This window comes from Phasianus colchicus, chromosome 21, assembly GCF_987193195.1.
Source record: "Phasianus colchicus chromosome 21, bPhaCol1.hap1.1, whole genome shotgun sequence".
Lineage (NCBI taxonomy): Eukaryota > Metazoa > Chordata > Aves > Galliformes > Phasianidae > Phasianus > Phasianus colchicus.
In genome coordinates this window covers 4,855,231-4,882,412 of record NC_143456.1, presented here as the reverse complement: position 1 = coordinate 4,882,412, position 27,182 = coordinate 4,855,231, and the positions used below count along the sequence as shown (strand labels likewise).

Genomic DNA, 27,182 nt, shown 5'->3' with positions numbered 1-27,182 from the left:
CACCGAAGGACGGCGATGTCGGAGGGAGGGGTCCTGGTAACCCTGCAAAAAAATAGGACAAAATAGGACAAAAAGGATAAAAACTGCCACTCTTTTCCCCAGTGTAAGGATGTCCATCAGCTGCTCAGTGGGGATGGGGTAGGGCCACAGCCCCTCACTGCTCAGGGATGGGGACGGGCATGGGGGTGAGCAGAAGTGGGGCTGAGACTGTGCTTGGGATGGAAAGGGAAGGGAAAAGGATGGGGGAAATCACGGTCAGCCCTGCACCATCCTCTCGCTGCGGGAATGGGGTTCTGCCATCCCTGGATCCAGAGTGGCAGACTCATTGAGGTGGGAAAATAACCACTGAGATCATCTCATCCATCCATGCATCTGAGCAAAACATCCCGGAAAGGAAACCCCAAACAATTCACTCAATGCATAGCTGTTTATTTAATCACTCATCCTGCAGAACTCTACATTATTCAAAATGATTTACGAAGAGTACAAGTGTGAATAGCAGCAGAGGTTCCAAGCCACCCTACGTAACATCTAAAAAAAGCCAATAGAACTGTCCCAGCAAAGCCCCAGCGAGCAGCCCACCCCTCCCTGGATCACATTTCCCAACGGCAGAGAGCAAATATCATCATCTAAAGCCAACGGGCTGACAGGGGAGCAGCCCTAACGCCCTGCCCTCAGGTGGTGCTGAGCATCCCATGGCCCCGGCTCCATCCTTGTTGTACCCATCCTCAAAGTGCCGTGGGTCGGTCTTACCCCACACTGGGGCTACTGGTTCCCAAGAGGGGCTGAAGGTGCAGCGTTGCCCCCATCCAACGAAGCAGAAAGCGAAGCGATAGCGAAGGGTTGGATCCTGCTGCGGGAGGAGCGGCGCAGTCAGGCTGTCACTGCCACATGTCAGCCCCATCCCCGTTCTCGTGGAACTTGTGCAGGTGGTCGGCGAACCTGGGGAAAGGGCATGGCTGGGTTGGGGAGTTCTTCCAGACACGCGGGAAGCCAAGAGATCCCACCTTGCCTTCACTCCGTCTTTAGCTGCTTTCCCAACCCAACCCCCACCCTCACTCACAGCACCCAGCTCTGCTCAGACCCCCACTGCCACCCCAGCCCCATCCAGCCCTGCTCACACCCACTTCTTGGCGCAGAACGCAGCGCAGTCCCTGCCCACGCTCTCACTCCAGGCAGTTTTGTAGAGAACCTGCAAAATAAGGAATGCAATTGGGGTGGGCCTGTGTGCAGGCCTCTGCCTGATGTGTCCCCACTGCTTCATCCCATCCCTACCATGACATCCCGTCCCCGCCATAACATTCTGTGACATCCCATCCCTATCACGACATTCCAACCCACGACGATATTTCAATCCATCACGACATCCCATCCCTTACAATGGCATCCCAATCCCACCATGACATCCCATCCCCGTCATGACATCCCATCCCTACTATGACATTCCTACCCATCACGACATCCCATCCCTTACAATGACATCCCACCCCTGTCATGACATCCCAACACCATTGTGGCATCCCTACCACGACATCCCACCCTCATCATGACATCTCATAATATCCCACACCCACTGAAGCATCCCTTCCTCACCGTGACAAGACATCCCTCCTCCCTGCAGCATCCCACGACATTCCCATCCCCAGCAGTGCTGCAGGAGCAGCAGCTTTGCCCACTCCCATGCAGTGCTGGGCTCGGTCTCTAAGCCCTTTTGTTTCTAGGTGAAGCCAGATCATCCCAACCATGCAATATTTATGATTATTTTTTTAGGTTAGAGCTTTAAACTTTAATGACACTTAACTTTTTATTTTCTGTGCTCCTTCCCTCACCAAAATAACACAAGGTTGGATTTACTTTGAGATGATCAGATAGAAATATTGTTCTGACTTGTCTTTCATCTCGTTTCATCCTTTAATTATTGATGTTGAGATTTCTGCTTTTTTTTTTTCTCTTGAAATGATAACTCAGCCCCCAGCAAGCACGTGAGGTACGGGATTTTGGGCAGCCCCAGCACTGCTCCCCATGGCCGTGCTTTGCTCCCAGCACACTTACCAGGAAGACAAGGCAGTGCAAGAGCAGCGTGTAGAAAAACGCGACAGTGCGAGCGGTCTTGTTGGATAGGATGAGCCGCCCCTGCAGCAAGAGCAGAGATTAAATCCCATTTTAATGTGTGCTAGGGATTCAATGCCTAGGGTGAGTGGCTCAGAATTTTGGTGAACTCAAGGCTGCGAATCACAGGGCTGAGCCCCTGGAAGATGTCAGCCCTTTAGGATACTGTTGGCCATTGACATTGGCTGAGGGCGGATGGAATTGGGTGTCCATCCCTTGGAAAGAGCCAAGCTTGGGAGCAACCACAGCCCAGAAAAGCAGCTTATGGAGAACAGATCCTACACTGCCACTTTGTATTCCTGCTGTGAAAGCTGGGGATTCATTATGGACAGAAGCAAATTCCCCAAAACACCACGTGGGATTTCTGAGGGTGGCATTAAAACCCACAGATCTCCCATCAAACCAACCCTGTGCTGAAATCATCTTTGCTATTCAGGGCCACGGCGGAGGCTGCTGTAACAAACAAGATTATGTTCTTAAATATTCCCAGGGAGTAACTCCCGTAAGTCAGTTTTTTTGTAAATGCCTCTCATTAATTCTCCGTGGCGCTGGCACACCACCCGATCCATATTCATGCTGGCATTTGCTTGGTTTTTATGCAAATGACAACTTTGCCTTCGTTAGGAGATATTTCAGCATTCTGTGGCTGCTACAGGCCAGCGTTAACCTCTGTCATGCTGGATAGCTGGGGGTCAGCACCCCAAACCCCACAACAGGGGCAGGGACGGGTCTGCCCCACATCTCACCATGCTCAGCGTGGCTTTGTCCCAGGGACTGAGGCTCAGGTACTTGCGCTGGCGCTCCTGCAAAGAGAAGAGTGCACAGAGCTGAACTGGGAGCCGGAAGGGGTGATGTGGGGGATGCAGATCTGGGAAGGTGAGGTGTTGGTCTGAGCGTGGGCACATCATGCGGGGTCCCATACCTTCCTGCTGAAGGAGGAGAAGGGGTCCAGGCGCTCTTCGTACTGCGAGGAGTAACGCAGCTCTGTGTCATCCCTGCTGCTGCCCTGTAGAGGTGAAGGCATGATGAGACCCATGGATGGCACGGCCACATGTCCCTGTCCCACACCCCTGGACACAGCCTTATTGGGAAGAAGTGGTCCCAGTGGATGGAGTGGTGCGTGATCCAATGGATGGATTAGCTAGACCAGTGTGTTCTGAACATCACACCCCAAATCCCTGCGGGATGGGCAGGACAAGGACAGCGGCTTATGGGGAAGAAATCAGTGCTTAACCCCATAGCTACTGCCAGCAGGGCAAATGGTGAGGAAGAGTAAGGAAACCTCTTGATAGAAGGGAACAGTTGGGATGGGCTCAGGGATGGAGGCTCTGCCCTGCCCTCACCGGCACACGGCTACTGGTGGCTTCAAGGCACTCAAACCACGCTGCAAGAGGACCTTTAGCAACTATGCCCTTACGTTCTGCAATGCGATACCCCGATGAGGCCAGATCCCGATATAGGGACGCTGAATTCATCAGATCTGGCCTTATTGAATGATCTTTGATGATTATTTTTAACTTGTCACATGCCTGATTAGGTTGTGAATTATGCAACGCGGCGCGCGGGAGCCGTGTGCTCTTTAGCTCATGCTGTTGGCATCCAGGGGTTGCCTTGTGGCACAGATAAACATGGGGATGATCTTCCGTGGGAGACACAGGGAAAAATGTCAGAGGGGCCAACCTCACCCCGGCGTGAATGAGACCCAAATAAGGTCCTGCACAGCTGTGGGAGTCTCCCATCCCTAAACGCCATTAAAATGTCCATCAGTAACAGGGGAGGTAAGGCAGGGAGGTGGCAGGGGACAGCCTCCTGCTGCTGTTACTGGGATAAATGGGCCTTTGGGGTCTGCCTGTCTGTGCCAACCCAACTGGAGGACAACCAGCAGCACTCACCCGGCCGGGGTAGCTCTGCAGGAACTTGATCTTCTCATAGAGCTTGATGTTGTCAGCCCGCAGGTTGTCCAGCTCGCTCTGCAGTGCGTGCACCGTGTGCTGCATCATGCGGTTCTCCTGCATGGGGAGCAGTTAGCAAAAAGGTTCAGCCCCAGCAGCACCGTCCTCATATAGGATGCAGAGCCCCACTGCACCAGTGGGGCTGGAAGGTTCACCTGTCTGAGGTCCATGATGCTAAAGGTGTGGGGTGTCCTCAATGGCACAGTTGCATGGCTCCACGCTTGTTCAACACAGCCATGCAGTGAGGGTGATGGGGATGTGATGGGAGTCTGCTCCCCACTGTGTACCCCAATGGGACTCCAGAACATGGTAGGAGGGGACTTGCTGATGCTCAGTTTTGCCACCCCTGATGCAGCACCACACTCCTCACCATGCTCTCCCCTCTCAGAACTCCCAACTTTCCAGATCTCAATTAAAATTGCTCCTCAATTAGAATTGTCCCTGCTGGCCCAGCCCTGCCTTATTGAAGAACCCAATCTCGTGATGCTATGGGAGCTGCAGAGCCAGCTCTGCTCATATAAGATGTTCTTTGGAGCTGTCCTTCAACTTCCAGAGCTCTTGGGTGAAACTTTGCTGCAGTCCACATTCATTATGTGCTCTTTTCATCCAGCAGCCCCAGCTGGATGGCCAAGCACACGGGGATGCAAGATAGCCAAGCACACCCGCACCGCAGCAGGGATTTGGACTGCCCTTATGAGCAACACTGACAGGTCCTGGTCCCACTAACCTTAGAATATATATTTCCTACTGGTTGCACTGGTGCTGTGCTGATGACAAACCCCACATGGCAGACAAACAGCAGCACACAGGACCTGCCCACCCCACGTACCCCTTCCAGCTCCTGGTTCCTGGCTCGGAAGCGTTCCCTCTGGCTGGAGATGATGGAAAGCAGTGAGTCCACTTGCCCCTCAGGGAACGGGGGACTGGGGGATGGTGGGTGACCTGCGGACAGCAGTGAGTGTGAAGCAAAACCCAATGGACACCCACCACCCATCCTGCAGCAGCACCACCCCATTCCGTGGGTGCCCCCCATGGGCGCTGGGCTGTGGCCAGGAGGACCAGCGATGCGTGCTGAACAAAACACATCACTGTCCCCAGTGAGGGATGTGCTGAGCAGATGCTGTTTGTGTCTGCCTGGGAGCATCTCCATGCTGTCTCCAAGAGGTGAGTGCCCTGCCCACAGCCCTGGAATGGCTCCCACCCACACCCCGAGCAGTTTTGTGGCTGCCTCTCACCATAGAACAGCGCAGTGGCCTCCTTGATGGGCTCAGGTATCTTCTCCAGGCTGGGGATGGCTGCGCCCTGGGACAAGCAGAAGGGATTCAGCATTTCCCACTCAGTGCCTGTCTGGGAGCATCTCTGCCAGATGGGTGCTCAGCAAGGGTCAAGCCAAAGATGATGATGCTTGATCCTAATTGCTGCGATGCTCAACCCTAAAACCTGTCCCTTCATGGGAGGACAAGGGTTGGATGGCCCTCAGAAGCCACTCCTGCCACCTCTCACATGCCAGCACCATCCTGTATATGGGCTTGATGCAGCACCCAGGTGGGCAGCAGGTGGGAAAATAAAAAGAAAGAAAGAAAATGTGGGAAAACAAAACCCAAAATCAAACAGAAGAAGAAAGAATAGAGGAGGTGATATGACAACCCCATGCCTGCTGCAGGCCCTCCCCCATTGGTGGTCATCCCTGGGGCCACCCCGAGTCATGGAGCTGTGAGCCATGGGGTTACCTCTGCGTCTGGACGATGCACAGCAGAGAGGGTCTGGATGGTGCTGAGGTCGTGCTCCAGTTTGGCCACCAACTCTTTCTGCCCCGCCAGCCCCGACACGGCCTCCGTCAGCTGGATCTGCAGCTCCGCACAGCGCACTGCAAAACAGAGCCAGGGCTGTCAGCCAGGGCCCAAGGGGACACCAAGAGATGTGGAGTTCCCACCCAGAGTGCTGAAGCTGCCTCACAGGCAGCAAATCCCGTTGTTCCAGGGCTCCATCCCTGCTTCTGGGGCAGCAAGAGTACATCAGCAACCCTGAGCTGCTCCAGACAAAGCACCCACTGGGGTGAGATGGGGACGGGGACATCTTTGGTGATGGTCCCTGCCCAGCTTCCCGCAGGACAACATCCTTCCAGTGCCCCCCAGTCATACCCAGCCCCCAAACCACAGCAGTGCAAGACCCCCAAAACGGCCATCCAACCCCAAAGCTGCGCTGGCAGAGCCGTCCCACTGGAGGTCACTATTTCTCAAGAAATGGTGACGGCTCCCATCCCAAAACACGGGTGGTCCAATGCAAAATATTTGCGTTAACAAGATTTGGAAAGAAGAAAACCTCTTCCCTACGGTTAATTATTTAATTGGATGTTTCTTAAAATTGCCTGTCTACGTGGAATTGGGAAGCTCTCGTTGGCCAAAGGAAAGTGGCCGCGATGGCGCGATGCTGCCCCGCACCTCCCCACATCCCTGCTGGTGCTGGTGCAGCTCTGCATCCCCATCTCCTCCTCAACCTTTTTGCTTTCGGGGTGCATAGAGCAAAAATGCGATTTGCTTTCTGTTCTCCAGGGAAGCACATCTCCCACTTTTCAACAACAACTTGTTCTTCCTTCCCTTGGTGTTCATCTCCATGAAAACAGAAAAGCTGGGAACCACCTCTAATCCTAAAGCAACTGAAACGGATGGAGCTTCTCTCTGATCCCATCACCCCATATCTTTGTTCAAAGTTTTTTTAATCATAAATTTCTCTGCCCCAAAGGGCAGCAGCAGGAGCAGCCCCGGCTCAGCTGGGCACTGGAGATGAGCGCTGGATTCCGCCTTTGCATCCTCGGAGCTGCTGTGCTGCCACGACCCAGCCCTGACCCTTCAGATGTGCTAAAGCCTTAAAAGTGAGACAGAGGCACCACAGAAGATAATGGGACAAAGAAGGTGAAGTCCTGAGGAAAATGGTATTTTAAAACCTATGTCTTTCTCCTCAAGCCTCATTGTCCTTGACTTTTCAGACTACAGAGAAGCCATATCCAACGTGCTACTGCTTTACGAAGGCAATGCAGCAACCGGACAGCTGAGTGCTGACAGAAGCCCCCATCCCTGCCTGTGTCCCAGTGCAATGCTGCCAGCTCCACCTGCTATGCAGGAAGCACACGGTGCAGATGGCAGCAGTGCTGCAAACCTTCCCACGCCATCCTTGGCAAGGTGGTGGGCAGACGGGAGCTGCACCAGGCTGTGCGTGGGGCACCAGTGATGCATTAGCACTGGGTTGGACCAACCTGCACCTGATGATGGTTCTCCTCAGCCAAATCACTCAGGACACTGATCCAAAAGTCTCAAACTTTCATTATGCCTGGTCAGTGTGGGTCATTGCAGAACCATAGAATCGTTAGTGCTGGAAAAGACCTCTATGATACCCCATCCCTGGAGGTGCCCAAGGCCATGGATGGGGCCTTGGGCAGCCTGAGCTGGTGGGGGGCACCCAGCCCACAGCAGGTTGGAAATGGATGATCTTTAAGGTCGTCTCCAACCTAAGCCATTCTGTGATTCTATGGCAAGAACATCAAATCCAGCCACCAGCCCATCCCCACCACGCCCTCTGAGTTCCTTGTTGACTGCAATTCACCACAAACTGCCTGTTCAAACACAAGGGTCAAGCAGATCCATTGAGTTTTGGCTACCAACCACTGAACTTGGGCTACCAGCACCGCACCACAGTCCTGCAGGCACAACTGTGGGACCATCCCGGGAGCCTGGGCTCAAGCAAGTGATCAACCACACAGCTGTCCCACAGCCTTCACTGCTGGCCTGGAGAAGAGTGAGGGTCCCTGCTGCTGAACAAAACTCATGGAGATGGCGTAGCACTGATCAGAGGCGTCCTACATTAAATAGGCACAGCAAAAAACGCACAATCACAAGGCAAAGATGGAGAAGCCCTATGGGCACACTGTGCAGCTCATCAGGAGCACCCACCAGACCTTGAGCCCCGCGTGGCCGCTGGCAGCCCGGCCTCCTGCAACAAGCCCCAGCAGTTGGACTCCCTTGGTAAATCATCCAAAATAAACAGCATCTGTTTTCACAGATGGAGAAAATTAAGACATACTAGCAACTTAGTTTGAAGTTATAAGGCCAGACATAAATAAATGAGAGGCAATCTTTCCATAAGATGGTGGCTTGATTACTGAGGATAGAGCAGATGAATAAATCACCTTGGGGTGATAGGCTGTGACTTGCTACACATCCATGGGACTGCAGGAACTGCTCGTGTGAATCCTCTTAGCCCGAAGGAAACAGGAGCTGAGTGATACTATGGAAGGGACCTGCAGGCAGCAGCACACACATGGGCTGCAAATTAGCTGAGGCTTTGCAAGTTCACATCCTCATCTGCCTGATGGTAGCTTTCTAATCTGCCTTCATTGCAGAATGGCATCCTGGGTTTACAGAAGTGTAAAAAATAAGTAAACAAGGAAAGAAATGATATGGCATGTTTGGAGCTTTCTTTGAGAAACTATTCTTTCAGAAGTCAGCAGAAGTGCATTGAAATCCAGCACTTCAAAGGCTTCAAGCCCATTTTATCGACTGCAAGGAAGATGATGGCAAGATAAGGAAGGCTCAGGAGCGTCGAGCCAAGGCTGACAGCCAAAGACAGCAGCAGGAACCGGGTCTGCCCTCTGCAGGTCGCTGAGCCCTTCCCATGCTGGCTGCCCTGGTTACTGACCGGGTGCTGAGGGCACTCACGTAGAAGTCAAAATGGTTTCTCTTCCCCATGCGAGGGCTTTTTGGCATCTCTCTCCCATTAAACTTTCCAGGCCCATAATATCTCAGCTCCAGTCCTACCTGATGCCAGAGCTCCCAAGTTTATACTTGTATAAGAACAATTTAAGGTTCTTGAAATACTTTGTATTGGGCTTTTAAGGAAATCTGAAAAAGATGGTGCTGCTATAGCCCAAAGTCCTGCTCCCTTTCTGGGAGAATCAAAGGGAGCTGACCGTGTCCTTTGCTGAAGGGATGAGGGGGCAGAGTCCACAGGCTGCAGATTCACTCCTGGATGAACCAGGTCGTCTTTGTCCTCTTCTGATCCCAAGGAACAAAAGATCAGAGCAGAAGTTCTTCCCGTAACAGGAAGGTCATCAGAAGCCCTTTTGTGCTGTACATCTCAAGAGTTCATATTCTATCTTGGCCTTTTTGTAATGTGGAACAGTGTTTCTGCATTGTCCACAGTTGCATGGGGTCATTCATTCTGTCCTAATGTCCTTGGGGCTGCTGTTGCTGTGAGCTGTCAGCGGGCTGAGAAGCAGGACAAGAAGGCAGGGAATTATTTGGTATTTCTTTTCGCAAGGCATCACAGCCCTCTCTTATTCAAATCTAGCAGCATCATCTTCAATGCAAATCTGTGCAGAAGGAAATGCTGCAAGGCTGTAGTCCAGCAGCCCAGCCAAACTGCCCCTCAGGTTCATCTCATCTCATAGGGCAATGATTAAACGTCACCACCACCTGAAGGGTGTCTGTTCTTCCAAAGATCTCCCCAGAGTGAATGAAGACACTGAAGATGGAAGCCGCGAGCTCCAGAAAGCCTAACAACTCTACAGAAGTTGCACATGGTCTTCTGGGGCATTTTAAAACAACCTCTCTGGAAAGGGAAGAAAGGTCTCAGAGAGGGAGGAAGGTCAGCCTGGAACAACCAGATGCTCGTGTTTGCCCAGGAGGCAGATGACAAAAAGGAAGGGGAGATGACATCCCTCACAGCCACCGGCACAGCCACATCTGCCCCATCTTCAGCCACAGGTAGCAGCCCTGGAAGAGCCCCAAGGACCAAGTGAAAGCACTGCTCTAAAGATGCAGAGAATACATCAAGAACTTTCAGTGATGTCCTTCGGGGACGCATGCAGAAGATAGGAAGACCTAGATGGCAGGGGCTGGCACTGACAGTAGGGAGGGCAGCAAATCTCACTGTCACTGCTGTGTGCTGCCAAAAAGAAAACATGGCATTCCTGCTCCCTCCCTTCCTCTGCCCCTTTCTTTTTAGCCCACTCTGCAGTGTGAGGGAAGGGCTGAGGGCTTTCTCCTGCCTTTTTCTCTGGCCCAGCCGCTTCAAAATAAACAGCTCCCAGAAAGCAGCACAGTGCCACTCCAGAAATCCACCCCGGAAGGAGAGATTTCATAGAAGAGTGGATTATTTCCAAGGGTACTAAGATAATTACATGGGTAACGAGGAAGAGTTCAAGAAAACAGTTTGAATTTTCTTATCAGTTTCCCATAGCTTGCAGCAAAAAGAAAATAAAATGCTTTGCTATAATCAAATCATGTTTTCTGAAGCCCTCTGTTGGCAAGCACACAACCTCTTCAGCTCTCCCATTAAAACAGAAATGCTTTTTGCAATGGAAAGAAGTGGGGCCCAAGAACACGATGTGAGCTGCTCAGCCGTGCCTGCTCCTGCTGGGATCCATCTATCCATCACATCTCCATCTCTCACTAAGGCAGGGTGGCCCCAGGTCACTGCCCACCCAACGCAGTGCTGATGTATCCCTGCACCCCAACAAGACTACAGACCAGGTTTTCTGCCATTAACTCCGTAACTTGTGCAGCACCAGCTCTGTGCTTCCACACCTGCACCATGCTGTTCGCATGGCCACGTGTGGCTTTGTTCCTCAGTGCAACAGCACCAGACCTAAAGAAAAACGTGAGTTATAAACATACAAATCAACCAACTGGAGGCGTAACGCTTTAAAAGTTTGAAGCTGAAAAGCTTTAAGTGATGATGGTGAAAGCATGCAACACAGTGATAGCCATCAACAGCCTGACCGATCATTGAGCAATAGGAAAAAAAGTGTTTGTTAAGCCCCAAATCTTTACATCCTGTGGAACAAGCTGTCAGACACATCAAAAACAGCAAGCATACATTTGCAAAGAAGTTAAGGCATGTTATAGTTCTATTTCCAAGTGAGCCGCTCCTACCCAAGGCAGGGAATGGGAGGTGACAGCACACACATCCACGTGTGCTGCCTGAAAACCAGAGCATTCCAGCTCAAGGTTTGGGCAGCTGGTTTCCAAAATGGAATTCAGCAGGTGGGTTAAGATATCTGTTCCTTATCAACACCAAACTTCTACTCGTCACTCTGCGAATACTCAGGATGTTGACTGGAACAGCATCTTATCAGGCACTGGAAGAAGAACTGATCTTTAATGCAGTAAAAATAAAGAGCGAGCTGCATATCTGGCAAAATTCCCCTTTCTTCCATTTATTGTTATTATTTTTAACCAGCTTATCTATTGGCTTGGTGCTCAGCACACCCCCTGCAGCCTTACAGCACACGTTTTCTGCCCACCACTCGCACTCGAACATCGCTGGACAAGAACACAAATTGGAAGCTGACACTTCAATATGGCACCGGAGAAATCTCATCCCCACCTTGGAAAAGGATACACAAAAAGTGATTTTTCTTCCCCGACACAACCACAAACCCCATGGAACTCAGCCCCACACAGAGCCAACACCACCAATGTAAATGTTTGCTGCTTGGACTCAGGTCTCACCTTAATAAAGACAGCCCACGCGTGATTGTGTTTGTATAAAAGATATTTACTTCAATTATCACACCTAGGGTGCTAGTGAATAATAATAATAATAATACATCGTGTGAGTTTCATACAGTGATATTGCTTCTCCATATCATATAGGGACCGTTGTACAGTGCTGAGAACAAACATTATATGGCTAACCAAACAAAGACAGATAAACAATGCCATTCTGCTGACGGAGGGAGCGCTCCCCGCTACTGCCAGCCATATAAACTCTTACTTTTCTTTATGTTTAAACAAATACCAAGAAATAAAATGTTACAAAAGATGAGTCACAGCAACACAACGTGGGCTTCTCGAAGCTACTTGTACAAAAAAAAAAAAAAAAAAAAAAAAAAAAAAAAAAAAAAAAAAGACACTTTTTTTTTTTTTTTCCTTTTTTTTGGTCAATTGGGTCTTTGTGAGGATCTTTTTTTTTTTTTTTTTTTTTTTGTTTAAATCCGTGATTGTGAATATAACAAACAAGCTCTAAAAACACCTAAGACTTAGTGCGTTACAGAAAAAAAAATATAAAATACTGCTAAAAATGTAAGACACCACAATACACTGGGATAAAAACCGAGCTTATCATTTAAAAAAAAAAAAAAAAAAAAAAAAAAGTTCTCAGGAAAAAGTACACCACTTTCTGTTTGAGTTCATCTTGTGCTGTGTTAGTAGTCGGGGCATTACAAAGGTCTGCCCATCATCATGGCAAGTAGTTATTGCACAAATGCAGAGAGTTAATTTCTTAATAAAAACAATGACAAAAGGGAACATGAGGGAAACAATTAGAAAAGAAAACCAAACCAAAGCCAACAGAAGAAACGCCATCCCTCCCCCCCAGCCTCCACCTGCTTTGGGACCCGGAGCCCTCCGCTGTTGGAGCGGCGGAGGTTTGTTTGCAGCGCCCGGCGCACGGCTGGTCAGCACAGAACTGCACAGAGCATCCTGACAGCAACAAGCTTTTCTCTCTTTTTTTTTTCCTCATTTTTTAAGGATTATCCAATCGTTTCCAGAGGGCTCTTTTTTTTTTTCTCTTTACTTTCAGACTACATCACCAAAGGAAAGAAACCTCGCGTGGGAATTCACCGGGTGGTTTCTAGCGGGACACCCTCGAAAGGCAAAGTGCAAATCTGCATCCAAACCCAGCGCCCTGCAGCAGCCCAGCTCCGGCCCTGCCGCACGCAGAGGGTCACTATCTCATTTTTTGCTTTGGCAGCTTTTCTCCCACCTCACCTCACCAGGGATGAGCCTGTCCACTGCAAGAGCACCGCACGAACGTCAGCGCGCCGCGCTCCCTGCGTCTGCGCCAGGAAAAGTCGCTGCTGCGCGACCCGGCCGTTTGGTTTGTTGTTGTTTTAAGTCTCGACCAACTTCGGATGAGAAGAAAACCAGCTCTGAATTCAGAAATTCAAACATATGCCAACAAAGATGAACGTCACAGGAAACCAGTCTCTCATTTTACATCAACACTGGAGGAGATGGCAGCGTGCTTTGACAAGGGGCACTGCATCTGCATGACATTCTCAGTAGAGGCTCTAGGAGGCTAAGGGGATTTTCTCTCTGTATATTTTAAGTCTCTTCTCTCACAACAGAGGCTTCTTATTCTCAGTCCTAAATTACTTTAAAACTATTTAAATAATATTATTTATTAGGCATTTAGATAAAATATCTTTAAAAAAAAATGATTGCTCTAGGAAACACAACAGGGGCACAATGATATGGATACTCAAACAAGCCGACAGCACCCCCGCTCCATCCAACGTCTGCCTGCAGGATATGCATGCTCCTGTTGTGTTTGTATCAAATAAAAACAAACCTCAGCAAAGAAACTGATAAAATCAATCTCATAAATAGGAAATACTCGGTTGTTTTCCTGACAGCAAACCACCTCTATGTATTTCACCTTATGATGCTGTAGAGAGAGCAAGCTTGGAGAACGACACGCGAGCGCTGCTAAGGGCTGAGGATGCTGGCGGGTGGAAGCCTGTCTGTAACAGCTGGGTTAGGATTGGGATGAACTGCAGCGCCTCACTGCTGCCAACCAGTAAGGATGGCCAATGGCACCAACACGGCACCAGCAGCAACGGCCGGAGCCCACGAGCAGCTCCTGAACGCCGGCAGACTGCGAGCACAAACCAGTCATGTTTTGCCTTACAACCTTTATTTCCAAGCCCACAACCAACCGTGCTGCCGGAGCCAACCCAGGCAGGCTTGTTTTTGGGAACCTGAGTTCTCTACGCTACCGCTCGCCTACGCTCATTGGATGGGCCAACGACCTCCAGCTGCACAATGAGGATTTCTATTGCACAAAGACATAATGCACAGTGCTTGAAGTGCTCATCAGCAAGGGGACAACTCATCAGCAAGAGGACAACTCATCAGCAAGGGGACAACGAGTGCTGGGCCACGAATCGCTCCTCGGTTGGCGTTTCCTTTCCCGCGCTAAATGACAAGCAGGTGGCTGTGAATGCTGCAATCGAGATCACTGTGCTTTAGATTATTCTCCACAAAGGGATTAGAAAATAAGGCACATAGCTTTCCAAGTATAGAAAGTTTGTTCAAGAGAGAATTTTAGGAAAGTAGCAAGAACTGAAAACTCAATGGGAAATGTAGCGTACAGAATCCTGACGATACGCCTCCTGAATCCAAACAAAGCATTCCAAACTAAACTAAACTCTTCTCACCCCCACTCCCCGCAGGTGGAAGGAACTGGAAGCCCTGATGGAGGACAAAGAACAGGACAGAGGTGACCATGCTGACTGCCCACATGCTGCCCCTCGAGCCAGAGCTCGGGTACCGCTGTGCAGCTGTGCAAGCATCCCGAGGTAACCAGGTACTTTGGAAACACTTTTAAAGCTAGTAATAATTTACTCACATAGATCATATGTCAAAATAGTAGGAGGGCTCTAAGGGAAGCTAACAAAAACCAGGGAAGTCTGACTGAGGGACTGATTGTAGGGAAAATTTTCGTTGCTTGGGGATAGATTGTACTTCAGAGCAAGTCAAGTGCCAAGTTTTACTTCTCCTCCAAACACAGACATGTGCCCTCTGAGAGGGACACTGTAAAGAATTTCAGTTTCATTCCGAAAAGTATCTGAATATTCAGCTCAGCAAGAATGAGCCACATGCTCGTATTTGTTACCTGGCTTCATGCACACACTGGCTGTTTCTGCAGTTGTCTAAATACATGGCAAAACTCTTCACCTTCCCACTGTACACAGATACAGAAAAATACATATGACTTGTGCAAGGTCCAGCATATGAATTTCCTGCAGGCCTTATTGAAGGGGGATTTTGCAGTCATGGATTGACTCCTGATTTTGAACCACCCAGCTCCGGCACATCTGAGACCCTTGGCATTATTTCTATGTGTTCTGAACATGATCTCTTCCTTACCCAGGTTATCTAAACCTGCACGTCTCAAGAAATCTGACCTCTCCAATGGATAATTCTGCATTTACAACATGGAACTTGTCTGACTGATGGGAAAACAGCATCCTGTGCATTATAATACAGATTGGTTTCCTGCCTCCTCTCACCTGTGCCCCAAATGATTTCACATATCTGGCTGCAGCAGTTCCACTGATGCCAAGCATGAAAATGCTACACATACAGAGGGGCTTTCCCCCTATGGAAACGTGGGCACGTAGACACTTAACTCCTAAGAATGTGTAGTCATTACCCGCACAGACGGAAGATGGCAATGCAACTCAACGCTGCTATTCTTGTTACCAACAGAGAGGCTGTGCTGCTATCACATCACTACACATCACACAGTAACCGTGTCACCAGCAGCTCTGCCACCCACAAACAGGAATTGCTGGCCCTCTCCACTCCCATGGGTCTTTGGATGAGTACTGTACCACGTCATACAAGTAGCTCCATGAACAAAACTCAAAGACGTGATGTCACGGGGACTGCAGGCATCCACTGCATCCTGCTCTGTTTTGCTATGGTTAAGAATTTAACCTGCACATGACTATTTCAACAAACAGAAGCAGTACCATAAAACCAACAGCTTTAGTGTTACCTAATCTACAGAACTGTGACAAAACTCCTCTCCTGGCACCAACATGAATAAAGCAAGAGTGAACGATGGAAGAAATTGTCTGTTGTGGAATAGCTGGACAAGGGAAAATACAATAATCTCATCAATTTTTAAAAAGCAGACGTTTCATTTTAAAGCACTTTTGTGCCTGAGCATGTCTGTGACCAGCAATGAAAAACCAACACCGGGTATCAGATCTTATTCAAATTTCATTCACAAAACAGCTGCAGAAACGCAAACTTCCCTGGGCAGGCAGGGCTGCCACATGGAGGGGTTGGGGAAAGCAGGCGTGCAGCCTGGCTGGGTCTTTGGCTGCACCAGAGGCTCTCACTGCTAACACTGCAGTGAATGACTTCCTCCTGTTGGGAAACAAGCTTCCATCCAGCAACTGCATCACATATGCCGCAGAACTGCTCGACTGGGGGAAATCATCCCTGAGGAGGAGATGGCACCACTCACACACCTATTTTTAAGGCTTTTGTGGAAACTCAAGTGCACAGCCTGATGCTAACCTTCTCCAAAAGGATAAACCTCACCTTTGGAGCAGAGAAACTCAATATCCTTGCATATTCACAGGGCAGGGTATAGGACATGACCTGGTAACGTAGGACAGATCAGTCCCTAGGCATAGCACAAAGGGCTTGTCTCGCTTTAAAGATCATTATTAACTATATTTTACATATGGCATAGTCAATACATCCTGCAAAAGGGATGGGGAGGAAAGAATTAATTCACAAAATAATATTTCTACATGTCAAAGCTCAAATGCATACAGGGAAAGAGATATGGACCACTCGGTCACTTCTTCAACTATGAAAGCTGAGTGCCAGAAAAGAAACTTAAGATTTTGTGCTTTAAAAGCCAGTGATTGCAATTTAAAACCATCTGGCAAGATTTTAAACAGCTGGAAAAAAAATACTTTGCTCAAACAGAATTTTTAAATTCTCTATTTAAAAAAGAAAGAAAAAGTTGATTGTATATGCAACGCAAAGGAAGAAAATGCTGATGTTCCAACAGTGGGGCAGCAGAAAGTGCAAGGGGAGCTGAACTGCCATTCCATCCATGTGAGCCACACTGAGCACTAAGAGATGTAAGCAGCTTGTGAAATCAGGTTCCCCCACCTAAGAACCAACTTCTCTCTTCCTCCCGTGTTTCTGATAGTCCTCAAGGAGCACTCACAGCACAGGGCTCAGCCACACAGCGGCTCCAAGATAGGAAACATTCTAGGATATGACACTGATGAAGAAGTAAGAAGAGAGCGCTTAAGATTTGTGTTAGAAAGACACAAATGAAGCAAAAATAGTGCCTTCCATCTGCACACAACAAATCCCTAAGCGAGAGTACTGCTGTCTTTGCACCCTGGCTAAAGGCACTGCTCCGGCGCACTGCAGCGTTTTGGAGTTGGACTCGATGATCCCTGGGGGTCCCTTCCAACTCAGGATATTCCACGACTCTATGATTTCAGTTTAAATAAACTGGTTTGGATTTAAGTGCAAAGAAATGTTCAAAACCAAGTAATTCTTATTACTTTGTCAGGTTTCCCTCAGCCCTATTTTACGTAAATGTATCACCTCTATAGTTGGAGCTACCACCAGAACGATGCTCTTGTTAGCTCTCTATTTCTCCTATTAAACAACTGAAAAACAGCCACTCTTCAGTAATTGGACAGAGAATATTGCATAGAATTCTGCCATGTTCATTAACCCCCTTCTCTTCACCATTCCCATATGAACAAGTTAGATAGAAACAATGCAAGGATCTTTCACCTCATGAGAAAGGCACATGTATTTTCTTCTCTTTAACTGTACGATAAGATTTTCTTATTACAGCAAGGAGTTCTTACTAAAGGATTCACTAATTCACAGTATGGACAGAGTGCACTGATAGAGCTTCCTTTAAGGAGTGGCTCTACTAGTAGACATTTTACAGATGAATAAATAAAATGGTCATATTTTACAGCATCAACAGCAACTTTAATTAGAGATATTTCTGCCAATTATAGCCTGAAATCTGTATCCTCAAAGCCAGAAGCATACTGACAATCCCATGCACGACCCCTCTCCAAGGGATACTCTTTCCTAGCTTTCATCTAAACAAAGTATTGGACCTTCCTCCTTCCCCAGCCATCCACAGAGAAAAACAAGGAGTTTTTGCTGCAATGGAAAGCTACTTTTTGTTACAAGAGCCTGGGCCCTTCACCACAGCTTTGTAACAACATGGAATTGGAAACAGAAAGAGAAAATAAAAATATTTTTAAAGAACCCCAAGATAAAACCAGACTCTGGGATTACAGGTTTCCTGCAGTCTGTGCTTTCATCCACTGGATAAGAAACGTGGGCAGTGAAAGCCCCGTCCCCAGGCTCTGTGCTCCACAGAGCCATGGGACAGCCCCCACCCCATGTCCCTAAGCGCCACCTCTCGCCTTCCCATGACTGAAGAGTACAAAAAGCCCCAGTGCTACTCTTTGGCATGTCCTCTCTTACAGCTTTTTTATGCTCTTCTGTTCATCAAGTGAAAAAACGACCCCAGTATACGTTTTCCTAGAAGCGTTACCTTCAAATGCCACACTAGATCAGAAATACAACCAACACCTTTCAGTGCTGCTGAAGTTTAGTCTCCAAACCAGGGAGGTCTCGGACTGTTTGGAAAGCCAGTAGGTGACTCATCTCCAACAAGAGAATCTCAGCAGTAGTTCAAGCTAATCCATTTTACTTTCTGCCGGAACAGAAAAGTAGCTGCAATCTTGGCTAAAAACAAGGAACCAAAAGCTGGGCACATCACTTCTGCTCTATGAGCTCGGCCGGACGGTGTGGGTCTGCCGTGCCCCTACACAACGTGGTCACAGAGGGACCGGAGTGATGCCCGGCCAGGGCGCCCCCAGAGCATCTCAGCAGGCAAATCCACATTCATTGCAGATCATTACATACGAAACAACAAAAGGAGCTAAGTCATTAATAAAGTGCCAAAAATATCGGAAATACTGACAGCATTTTTATTTGATTAATTTTTTAATAGATACCAGTGACAACCCTTGGCAGGATGGAGTGACTTCTGACTTACGAATGCTGTCTTTATCCAGCAAAATTACATGATTCAAATGTAATAATGGAGCTCAGAATTAACAGTTAGTGTTATAAAAGAAACATTTCCTCTAGGGCAAGCTACAGATATGCTTTTAAAAAACCATTATAGCATTAAAAACTGGGCAGACACTAAAGAACCCTAAAGAACTAGTGGGAGTCTGAAAAGCAACCAAAAAACGAACAGGAGAAGAAAAGATACAAGTTTCAAGGCACTTACGTATTGCTTATTAAGAAGAGAGATTGACCTTAAATGCTGCATTTGTGTTCAACCTGTGAATACAGTTCTGCTGTCGGATGATGCAGCAAGAGCTCTCAGTAAGCATTATGGAATGCAATTATAGAGACACAGGCACAAGAACAGTTAGGGGAATATTAATTTAAAAAAAAGTAATAATCAAACAGAACAAAACCCTCCCTATCGAGAAAGCCGAGAGTAACCGCTTGGCTGCATCAAGCACCTGGATCTCCAATCAGCAGACAAGGACAGCAGAACCAGACTGGCAAACGGATTGCCCAGAATTAATTAAAAAACCCAACCTGAACCAAACAACAACAATAATAATAATTAAAAAAAAAAGAACATAAGAAAATATCTGTGTCTTCTTGTCAGAAGCTTTGCTCCGTGGCTGAAGACACACCTTGTTGTGACTCGTATTAAGGTATGTGTACTTTTACCAGGACGTGCGTTTACAGACGGAGCTGTGCTTTGTAAGTCAAACCTGGACAGATACAGAGAGGTACTGCTCTGCTTCACCACGCTCTTTCGCTTGCTGGCCTTTCCTGTGGGCTAACTGCGCTCAGATAAGAAGCTGGAATCGCTCCCAGCGCTGTCACTGCCGGTGTCTGCTATCACAAACCATCTCCTCAGCTCATCACAGAAAGGGGCAGTTGCTCTCTCTGTTCCTCAGTTTGAGTTCTGCATCACAAGTCCCCAGCTACCCGAGGAGGTATCCTGAAACAGCTAGCAGTAGAAATAGGAAACGAGTCCCTGCCTTTCAGCCTCCTAGAGCCTTCTTTCCTCAATCATGAAAAGGATTGGTTTTAGTGTACTGATTCTCAATTTGTGACACTTGCACTACGTGCTGCTGTTGCATGTTAAGAGACTGTAAATGAAATACATACGTTCTAAAACATCATGCAAGAAATGTGGTTTCACATCTTACAGTCAAAAATCCTACTAATGAATTAATACAAGCACACTGAGGTGTAATATTGGGAACATACCTTTAAAGTCGGAACTCCTCTCCCCGTCCCTCCCTCCCCCAAAATCAGAAAAGTAATATTAATTAAACTTAAGAAGTAATGAATGCACCATTAAAGTGTCATCAAAAAGATGCTGACCTAAGACAAAAGTTCAATGATACACAATACGGTCAAAAAGTCTTCAATCAATAATATACAGTATGACAACTACATCTTGTAAATTATACCCAATACTGCCGGCAGTCTATCCCTCTAAAGAATATTTGCCCCCTTTCATCCCTTCCTAACAATCAGATAATAAAATACAGCACCTATAAATAAGCAAAAAAAAATTATATATATATATATTTATATATATATATATATTCCGAAATCATCTATTGTTAGTTTTAAAGATATGGCAATAAAGGAGTCTAAATTAGCAAACTTGTAGAAGCCATAACTGATAAAACAGCTTATTGAAAAAAGGTGGCAGTAATGCACTCTATGTGTGCACAAGTACGTAAGAAAATACACAGACGTATAAAATTGCACGCACACACTCACGCACACACATCCTTCCACGCACCTCTATGCTCACGCATATACATATAGACAACAGGAGGAGTTAGAGACAAGTTAGAATTTGATTTGTACTTTGATCAGCCCTAACCTGTGCATAAAATAATGGCGAAAGGCTGCATTTCTGTGGGGCAGAACGGGTGAGACCGGGACTGGAGAGCATCAACATTTTGGTTTGGAGTTTGGGCTCCTTCGGCCCTGCTAAGAGCCTGTCTGGTCATTGCCATGTACTATTCCTCCACGTAAAAACAAGCTTCCCACAACTAAAACGTATTTAAAATCAGTGCTTGCGGTGGGAAGAGAGTCAGTAAATGGCCACCTACAGCAGGAAAACTTCTCCATCTGAGGCAGCTCCCGTCCCCTTAGTGGTGTGACAGCAGTCGTACACATGAACTACGCTTCCCTCGGTTCCAGGTAAGGTGAAATCTCGGGGCACGGAGCGTGTCCCCGAAGAAGCAGGCTGAAATGTTACTGGCCAACGTTTTTTGAGCAATCTGACTTGGCTGAAAGGAAATCCTGTACGCTACGACCCAAGTGAAATGATCAAGTACATGCTGTTTCTAAGTTGTCTCCCAAACCTCCCAGATATGAGGTCTGATCAGCGTGCTCTGTGGTTAGAGGTTAAAAAGCAGATTATAAAATACCTAGATTCAGATTTTTTTTTTTTTGTCCTGATTTGGCCTAAAATGGAGTGTATTAAACAAATTCTGGTCTGCAAAAGACCAGAATCAGTTAAAGCTATGAAACAATGTGCACTACGTGTCAATATTCTATTTCACTTACAAGAAAACACTAAGTCAGCTACCACAAATTAAGATATTTTCCTGATGTGACTTTTTTTTTTTGTTTTGTTAAAAAATATGTGGAGTAAATGTGTTTTTTCTTTTTAATTCAAAGTTTCAAACAACAAGATTCTTTTCTTTTCTTGAAAATACGTAGGAATCCAAACTAGTGTGTTTAGAGTCGGTTGACTGTGCAATCTCTTAGTGGCAACTGAACAGCTACAAAAAACTTTCTTTTTTTTTTCTTTTTTTTTTTGAAAAATCTCCCCTTTTTTCCTGGTTTAAGAAGATAATAGTGTATTATCGCTCTGTAGCCATTAGATGGCAGATAAAAAGCCCCCTTTTAATACGTGGGTTCGATTTTTTTTTTTTTTAAAACGTTTTTTTTCTTTTTTTTCTTTTTTTTTTTTTTAAAGCCCACACCAAAGAGGAGGGCACAAGGCAAAGCTGTATGAGTTATTCCAGAAACCGTGGAAATCACTTAGGGCAATAATAAAAACACTTCAGGGTACAAAAAAGCTCGACTACACATTTCAGTTTTCTTCCTCGAAAACACAAACATAAATTGGGCTTAACGCTCCTTTTGTTTTCTATATGCACCTTGGCCTATGGCGTTTTTGCCCTGTGGCCCGCAGGGCGGATAAGTGCGCAACACAATAAAACCAGTAGAGGTCCAGTTTCACTTCCCAGCTCTCCAGAGTTGGGCGAGTTTTAATCTCAAAACTCCCACTCGGCAGCCTCCTCCCGGCTGGCGGCCTTCTCCAAGCGGTGGATTATGTTGTTCAAGTTTGCGGCTTTCTTTTTCCTCAAGGAGCTGTCTCGTGTGTTCCTGGAGCTCGCTGCCTCGGAGAAGCTGAACAAGCTCTGCAGAGAGTTGGCTTTCTGCGAGCCTGCGCCCGGCGTCGAGCTCGTACTTGGCACGCTGGAGCTTTTCTCTGAACTTTCCTTTGACTTGTAGGAGCTCTCCCCTGTAAGGACTGAGGTGGAGGCAGCTGAGGTAGAGGCATCCCCTTCCGTGGCGGAGCTGGGCGGCGTCTCCGGAGCTTCTCCCGCGTGCTGACACCTGGCCGGAGAGCCCTGGCGCGGCGCTCTGGGCCTGCCCTCGTCGTCGGTGTCCTCCAGGCCCTCGGCCGCCATGAGCAGCGGCTCCGCTCGCTCCGTGGGCCGGGCGCCCGGCGCTGCCTCTTCCCCCGCCTCCAGAGCCGACTCCGCTTGCCCTCCCTGAGACTTTGTGGTTGCATTGCTGTACTCGTCCACCTCCGCACCGCTCGGCTTTCCTTCAGGTGGGCCCTCCGCGTCCACGCCGTCGCAGCTGTCTCCCTCCGAGCTGTGGGCCGCTCTGCTGCTTCGTGCCGAAGGAGAATCGCTCGACCCGGCCTGGCTCTGGCTTCCCGCTTGGATCTCCTCGATGAACAGCTCCCGGCGGATGCGAGACCTGGGGGGACAGACGAAAGGGGCGGTGAGTGCTGCCACGCGGCAGGCTCCTTCGTGGGGAGCCGACGGCAGAAACTGGTCTGCGTCAGCTGCGGGACAGCTGGGCGGTGGGAGGGCCCGCACACTCGAATTCAAAGGACTGGCGAAATTGGGAAAAATGTGAAATACTGTCAAGATGTTCTTAATTTCATTCATCCCCGGCCACACACCCGCTTCTAAGCCTGCTGTGCAAGGAGGGACCCAGGCTGCAACATGCAGCTCCCGCAAAGCGCAGCAGGAGGGAGGTTGGTGGAACCCACAGCTTTCAGCACAGCAGCACTGCAGGTAACCTCAGTGCTTGGCCACCAAGAACGACCCGTACGCCATCAGGGAATCACTGAGTTGGAAGGGATCTCTGTGGATCACCTGGCCTGACCTCCTGCACTGCACAGGGACACCCCCAGCTCGTGCTCAGAGCACCATCCAGCCCCACCTTGACTCCAACCACCCCATTTATTTCACCAACCATCCCTTCTAATAGCCACGGCAGGCACTGCGGAACAAAGCAAAAATGTACCGTTTTATGTGGATGATAATCAATTGGTAATAATATGATTGGTGAAAAACAACCTAAATTTTTTTTCTTTGTGATTTTAAATCAAGTAACATTCATAATTTCATGCTGTATTTTTACAGTGCTGGATGCAGTTTCATGGACAGAGATGAAAGGCTCTGCAGTTTCCCATTCTCACTGGAAGTCTGACATCAGGAACATGAACATTTACAATACGCCTGACCACAAAAGGGATGATTTTAAAACTATGAATATGTTTCTAGTAGATCAAGAGGAAAATAGCTTATAAATACAAAAGAATTCAGACTTCTCTAAAAATGAGACACGATTTGTTTAAACATAAAAGTAATGAGGAAAAAATCGGGGGAAAAACAGCCACCAAGGAGAAAGCAAGACGAAAGTCCGTCGTTCCGAAATCCCTCTGGGGAAGCACAGCCTTGTGACAGGTTGTCAGTCTAAAAGCTAGTCTGACTTCTGTCTTATTTTTTATTCAAAAAATCGATTTCAGAACATGAATAGTGACAAGGCAAGCAGTGCATTTCAAGGGAATTAATGCACTCCACATGTGGCTAAAACTGCCTGGTGTTCCACCCTGTGTATCCTGTTACTGGCAGCATGTAATAATCCCCCAAACGCTGCCTAGGCCACCAGCAGGAAAGCTTACAACCACTGGTCAGGTCCCAGTTTGCAACCAAGAGGGAACCTCCATGACCTGTGACAAGAGATGAGAGCACAGACCAGCAGAACTTTATCTTTCACTTCTGGTTTACACCAGGAAGGACTGCTAAGGGTCCTGGCAAATCACAAGTGAAACAATGCCCCACAGATGGCTGTAAGAATTTCCAGTTTATTGCTCATCTTGCCACCAAAGGCAGCACACGATGGAAAGAAAACTGCAAAGAATGCAAACACCAACTGAATACTGCTTTTGAAGCTAACGATATTATTGACTTACTTGAAATGCAAGAGAGTATTTCAGCAGTACTTGCTGACTCCACACTTCTGAAGGATTTAGAGGGCCTGTAATTTTCCCTAAGAGAGTATTTTTCACTTAACAGAAGACCACAAGTGCTAGCATTAATTTTCTATTACCATCAGTTGCATGCATTCTGGAACATCAATTCTCAGGTGCTCTTCACACCTATAACCTCCCTGCATGGACAGAGATACAGAACATGCTGCATCTGTGACATTCCCCAAGTCAGAAGAGGAAACAGTAAGAGCTTCCTGCCTGCATAGCTTTTAAAATACCTCAGCTCCAGCAAGACAGAGAATGATGACATGCTCACTGAATACCTGACCACAATCCTATAGAACACAGGCTCAAAGTCTGTGGAGTTCACATCCAATGCATTGCTTCTGGAATCTCATCTGGCTCCAGATTAACTTAGTATTAAATCCCTATGGTGCTGTCCTTGACAACAACACATCCCGCTGGCATTCATCAGCGTAACTCAAAATATCAGAGTTCTCTGTGCCACTATCCCCATGTGAAGATGGATAGCAATTCCTACTTCCTGATTTCTTATGCAGTTCCTAAGACAATGGAGCATCAGACTGATGCGGACTTACAGGACTTCACTAATGCAAGTCTTAATTCAAGGTATATTCTTCTTTTTGTTGTTCCCTGAGCTCTGCAGCTGGTATAGATGCAAAGCAAAAGTCTGGGACGAGGTTGCAAACACAGCAAAATCCCTTATACCTATTTATTTATATTCTGAAGTGAATCACTTCTCTACCTGCTGAGGACTTTGAAGTTTCTTCTACCGTGGCAAATAAATGCTACTGCTGACCTCCCACCTGGTAGGCAAAAAGCCAGATTCTGTTGTAGCAGCCATCTCTGGAAAGCAAGTGTTGAGCTGAATCCCAAAGGAAGCATCACTGCAACCACATTCCCAAGAGAGAGCAAGACTAGTCTCCTAATCCGTCCCTCCCTAGGAAAAGGTTCTTTAAGGAAAAACTGATGTTACAGAACAGCTAGATGGTCCGAGGCATGGAACTGCTTCTGGATGAAGGCTTTCAGTGTAAAAAGAAGAGGGAGGAGAATAAAGGAGATAAACAAAATGGTGTGGCCTGAAGAAGATGAAAAGTCTCTCAGTTAGTTGTAACACATGAGCTGCAGAACAGGAAGACTCTGTTCCCTAGGAGAACTCCTAAATTGTATTTTTCGGTGACGTCCTGCAAATGTTTTAAGAGTACTTCATGCATGAAAGCTAAGAAAGTTACTGTCTAAGGAATGGAACAGGCACATGATTTGATTTTCAGTGCTGCTCCAAACAGGCTCGCAGCTTCTCTTTAAAGTCCTACAGACTCAGCAGCAGCACATCTGGGAACAGGTCCAGACCACTCCGTGCTGTGAGGCTCGTGCTACCCACCAGCTTACAGCACCTTGTTTATGCATTTTTCTTTTGTATACAACTGTCAGCACCTAGTCTACATCGATGTATGGCTTGGTGTGGCCAAACACGCTGATCAATCATGACTTGTCACGCTTTCTCACAGCACGCCTGAACAGGAGATCTGATGATAATGAGGAAGATGACACATGCCACCAGTGCTCCCGCACTCGTCTGCCTAAGTGAGAACAGCACATTTTGCTGTCAGGCCGAAGGGAACATATTTTCATAGGCATTCCTCCAACTTGTGTATAATTGCCTAGAAGTGGGAACTGGAATAGAGGCCTGTATTTGGAGAACTGAGCAGTGAAAGAGGCTGCATCTGTAGCGAATTCAAGTCAATGAAATTCAGTGTAAATATGATTACTGGCTGGTTATAATTTTTAAATTTTATATTGTTTACTATAAACATTATTTTACTATTGTACATAATATTTCTGAGATATCTCATTAAACTGTGCTTCTTCTGCTTCAGCAACTTGCCTGTGAAAAGCTGAGAAGGGCTAAAGTGGAAAATACCCTTTAAATGTTAGCAGTTTTCTAAAAACAAACAAGTTTAGCAAGCCGCTGTTAGAATAATTAGGAACATTACTGGCTCCGAGTGAAGGAGCAGAATGGCATTAAATCTGGTGTCTTAACTGTACCTGTTTAATATTCATTAGAACAAATTTCTTGGAGAAAAGTCTGCTGAACTAATTAAGATTCCCAATCCTAAACACAGCTGAAAATATGTTTAACCAAATCCTTCTAATTCTTACATGCCATTTCAGCATTGTTTCTTTTTATTGGAGTCTCTAGGCCAAAACCTACTTAAATTGTCCAAATGTTGAGAAGGTTCCCTTTAATAAGAGGAAGAAACTGAACAGACCAACATCAAACTTCATCTCGATGGGACTCAATGATTTGATCATAATAATGAAATAAGTCTGTGGCAACATGTGACTTCGTATTATCAGTTCTCTGTCCTTTGTGACTGCAGAGCTTCCAGCACGTATCATGCCTATTTTTTGAGCTCACTGACCCAAGACATAGAAGAAAACCTATTTTTTGCTCTTGTTCTGCAAAGATGTATGATGAAAGCACTGTAATTCTGATGCCATCCAGTAGAGGACACTTCTAAGCAATCCCCACCAAGGTATAAAATGCACAACACACACCTCTATGTAGATACATGTGAGCTTGTCTGTGTGTATGCATATGCAAGTAAAGAAGACAGTCTTGCTTACTGCAATGGGCTTTATAAATATTCAGCACAGCAGTGGACATCTCTAGATCAATGCCCATCCCAAAAGCAAGACTTTCTGTCTAAAAGCTCTGCTTACATCAGTATGTGAAGATTGCTCATCCTCAGGGATGACTTAAAATTAGGCTGAAGCATTGGCACTGCAGTTAGTCAGAACCTCCCCGCTGTCGAAACCGTTCACTTTGTACAACCACTAAATGCTAGCAGAAGCAGACACAACGTGCTGAAGGAAAGCAGCACCCTGCCAAAGGAAATAAAATAAATCCCTTAAGAGGGGGAGATC

At 47.2% G+C, this 27,182-nt stretch overlaps 1 protein-coding gene across 5 annotated transcripts in view; it reads right to left on the bottom strand.

Moving 5' to 3' along the window:
* Positions 1-413: 413 nt before the first annotated feature.
* CUX1 (cut like homeobox 1) overlaps positions 414-27,182 on the bottom strand; it is a 226,366-nt gene continuing 199,597 nt past the window's right edge. For 3 of the 5 annotated variants that reach the window (XM_031591837.2, XM_031591838.2, XM_031591839.2), the window contains one exon: positions 12,031-22,708. In XM_031591837.2, the coding sequence (XP_031447697.2) occupies positions 21,991-22,708 (718 nt within the window). In that variant the 3' untranslated portion in view covers positions 12,031-21,990. Of the gene's footprint in view, positions 943-1,127; positions 1,193-2,052; positions 2,134-2,855; positions 2,913-3,031; positions 3,116-4,001; positions 4,119-4,890; positions 5,004-5,296; positions 5,364-5,791; positions 5,929-12,030; positions 22,709-27,182 lie in introns of those variants that run through there. The other 2 variants (XM_031591842.2, XM_031591841.2) reach the window with 2 other exon arrangements.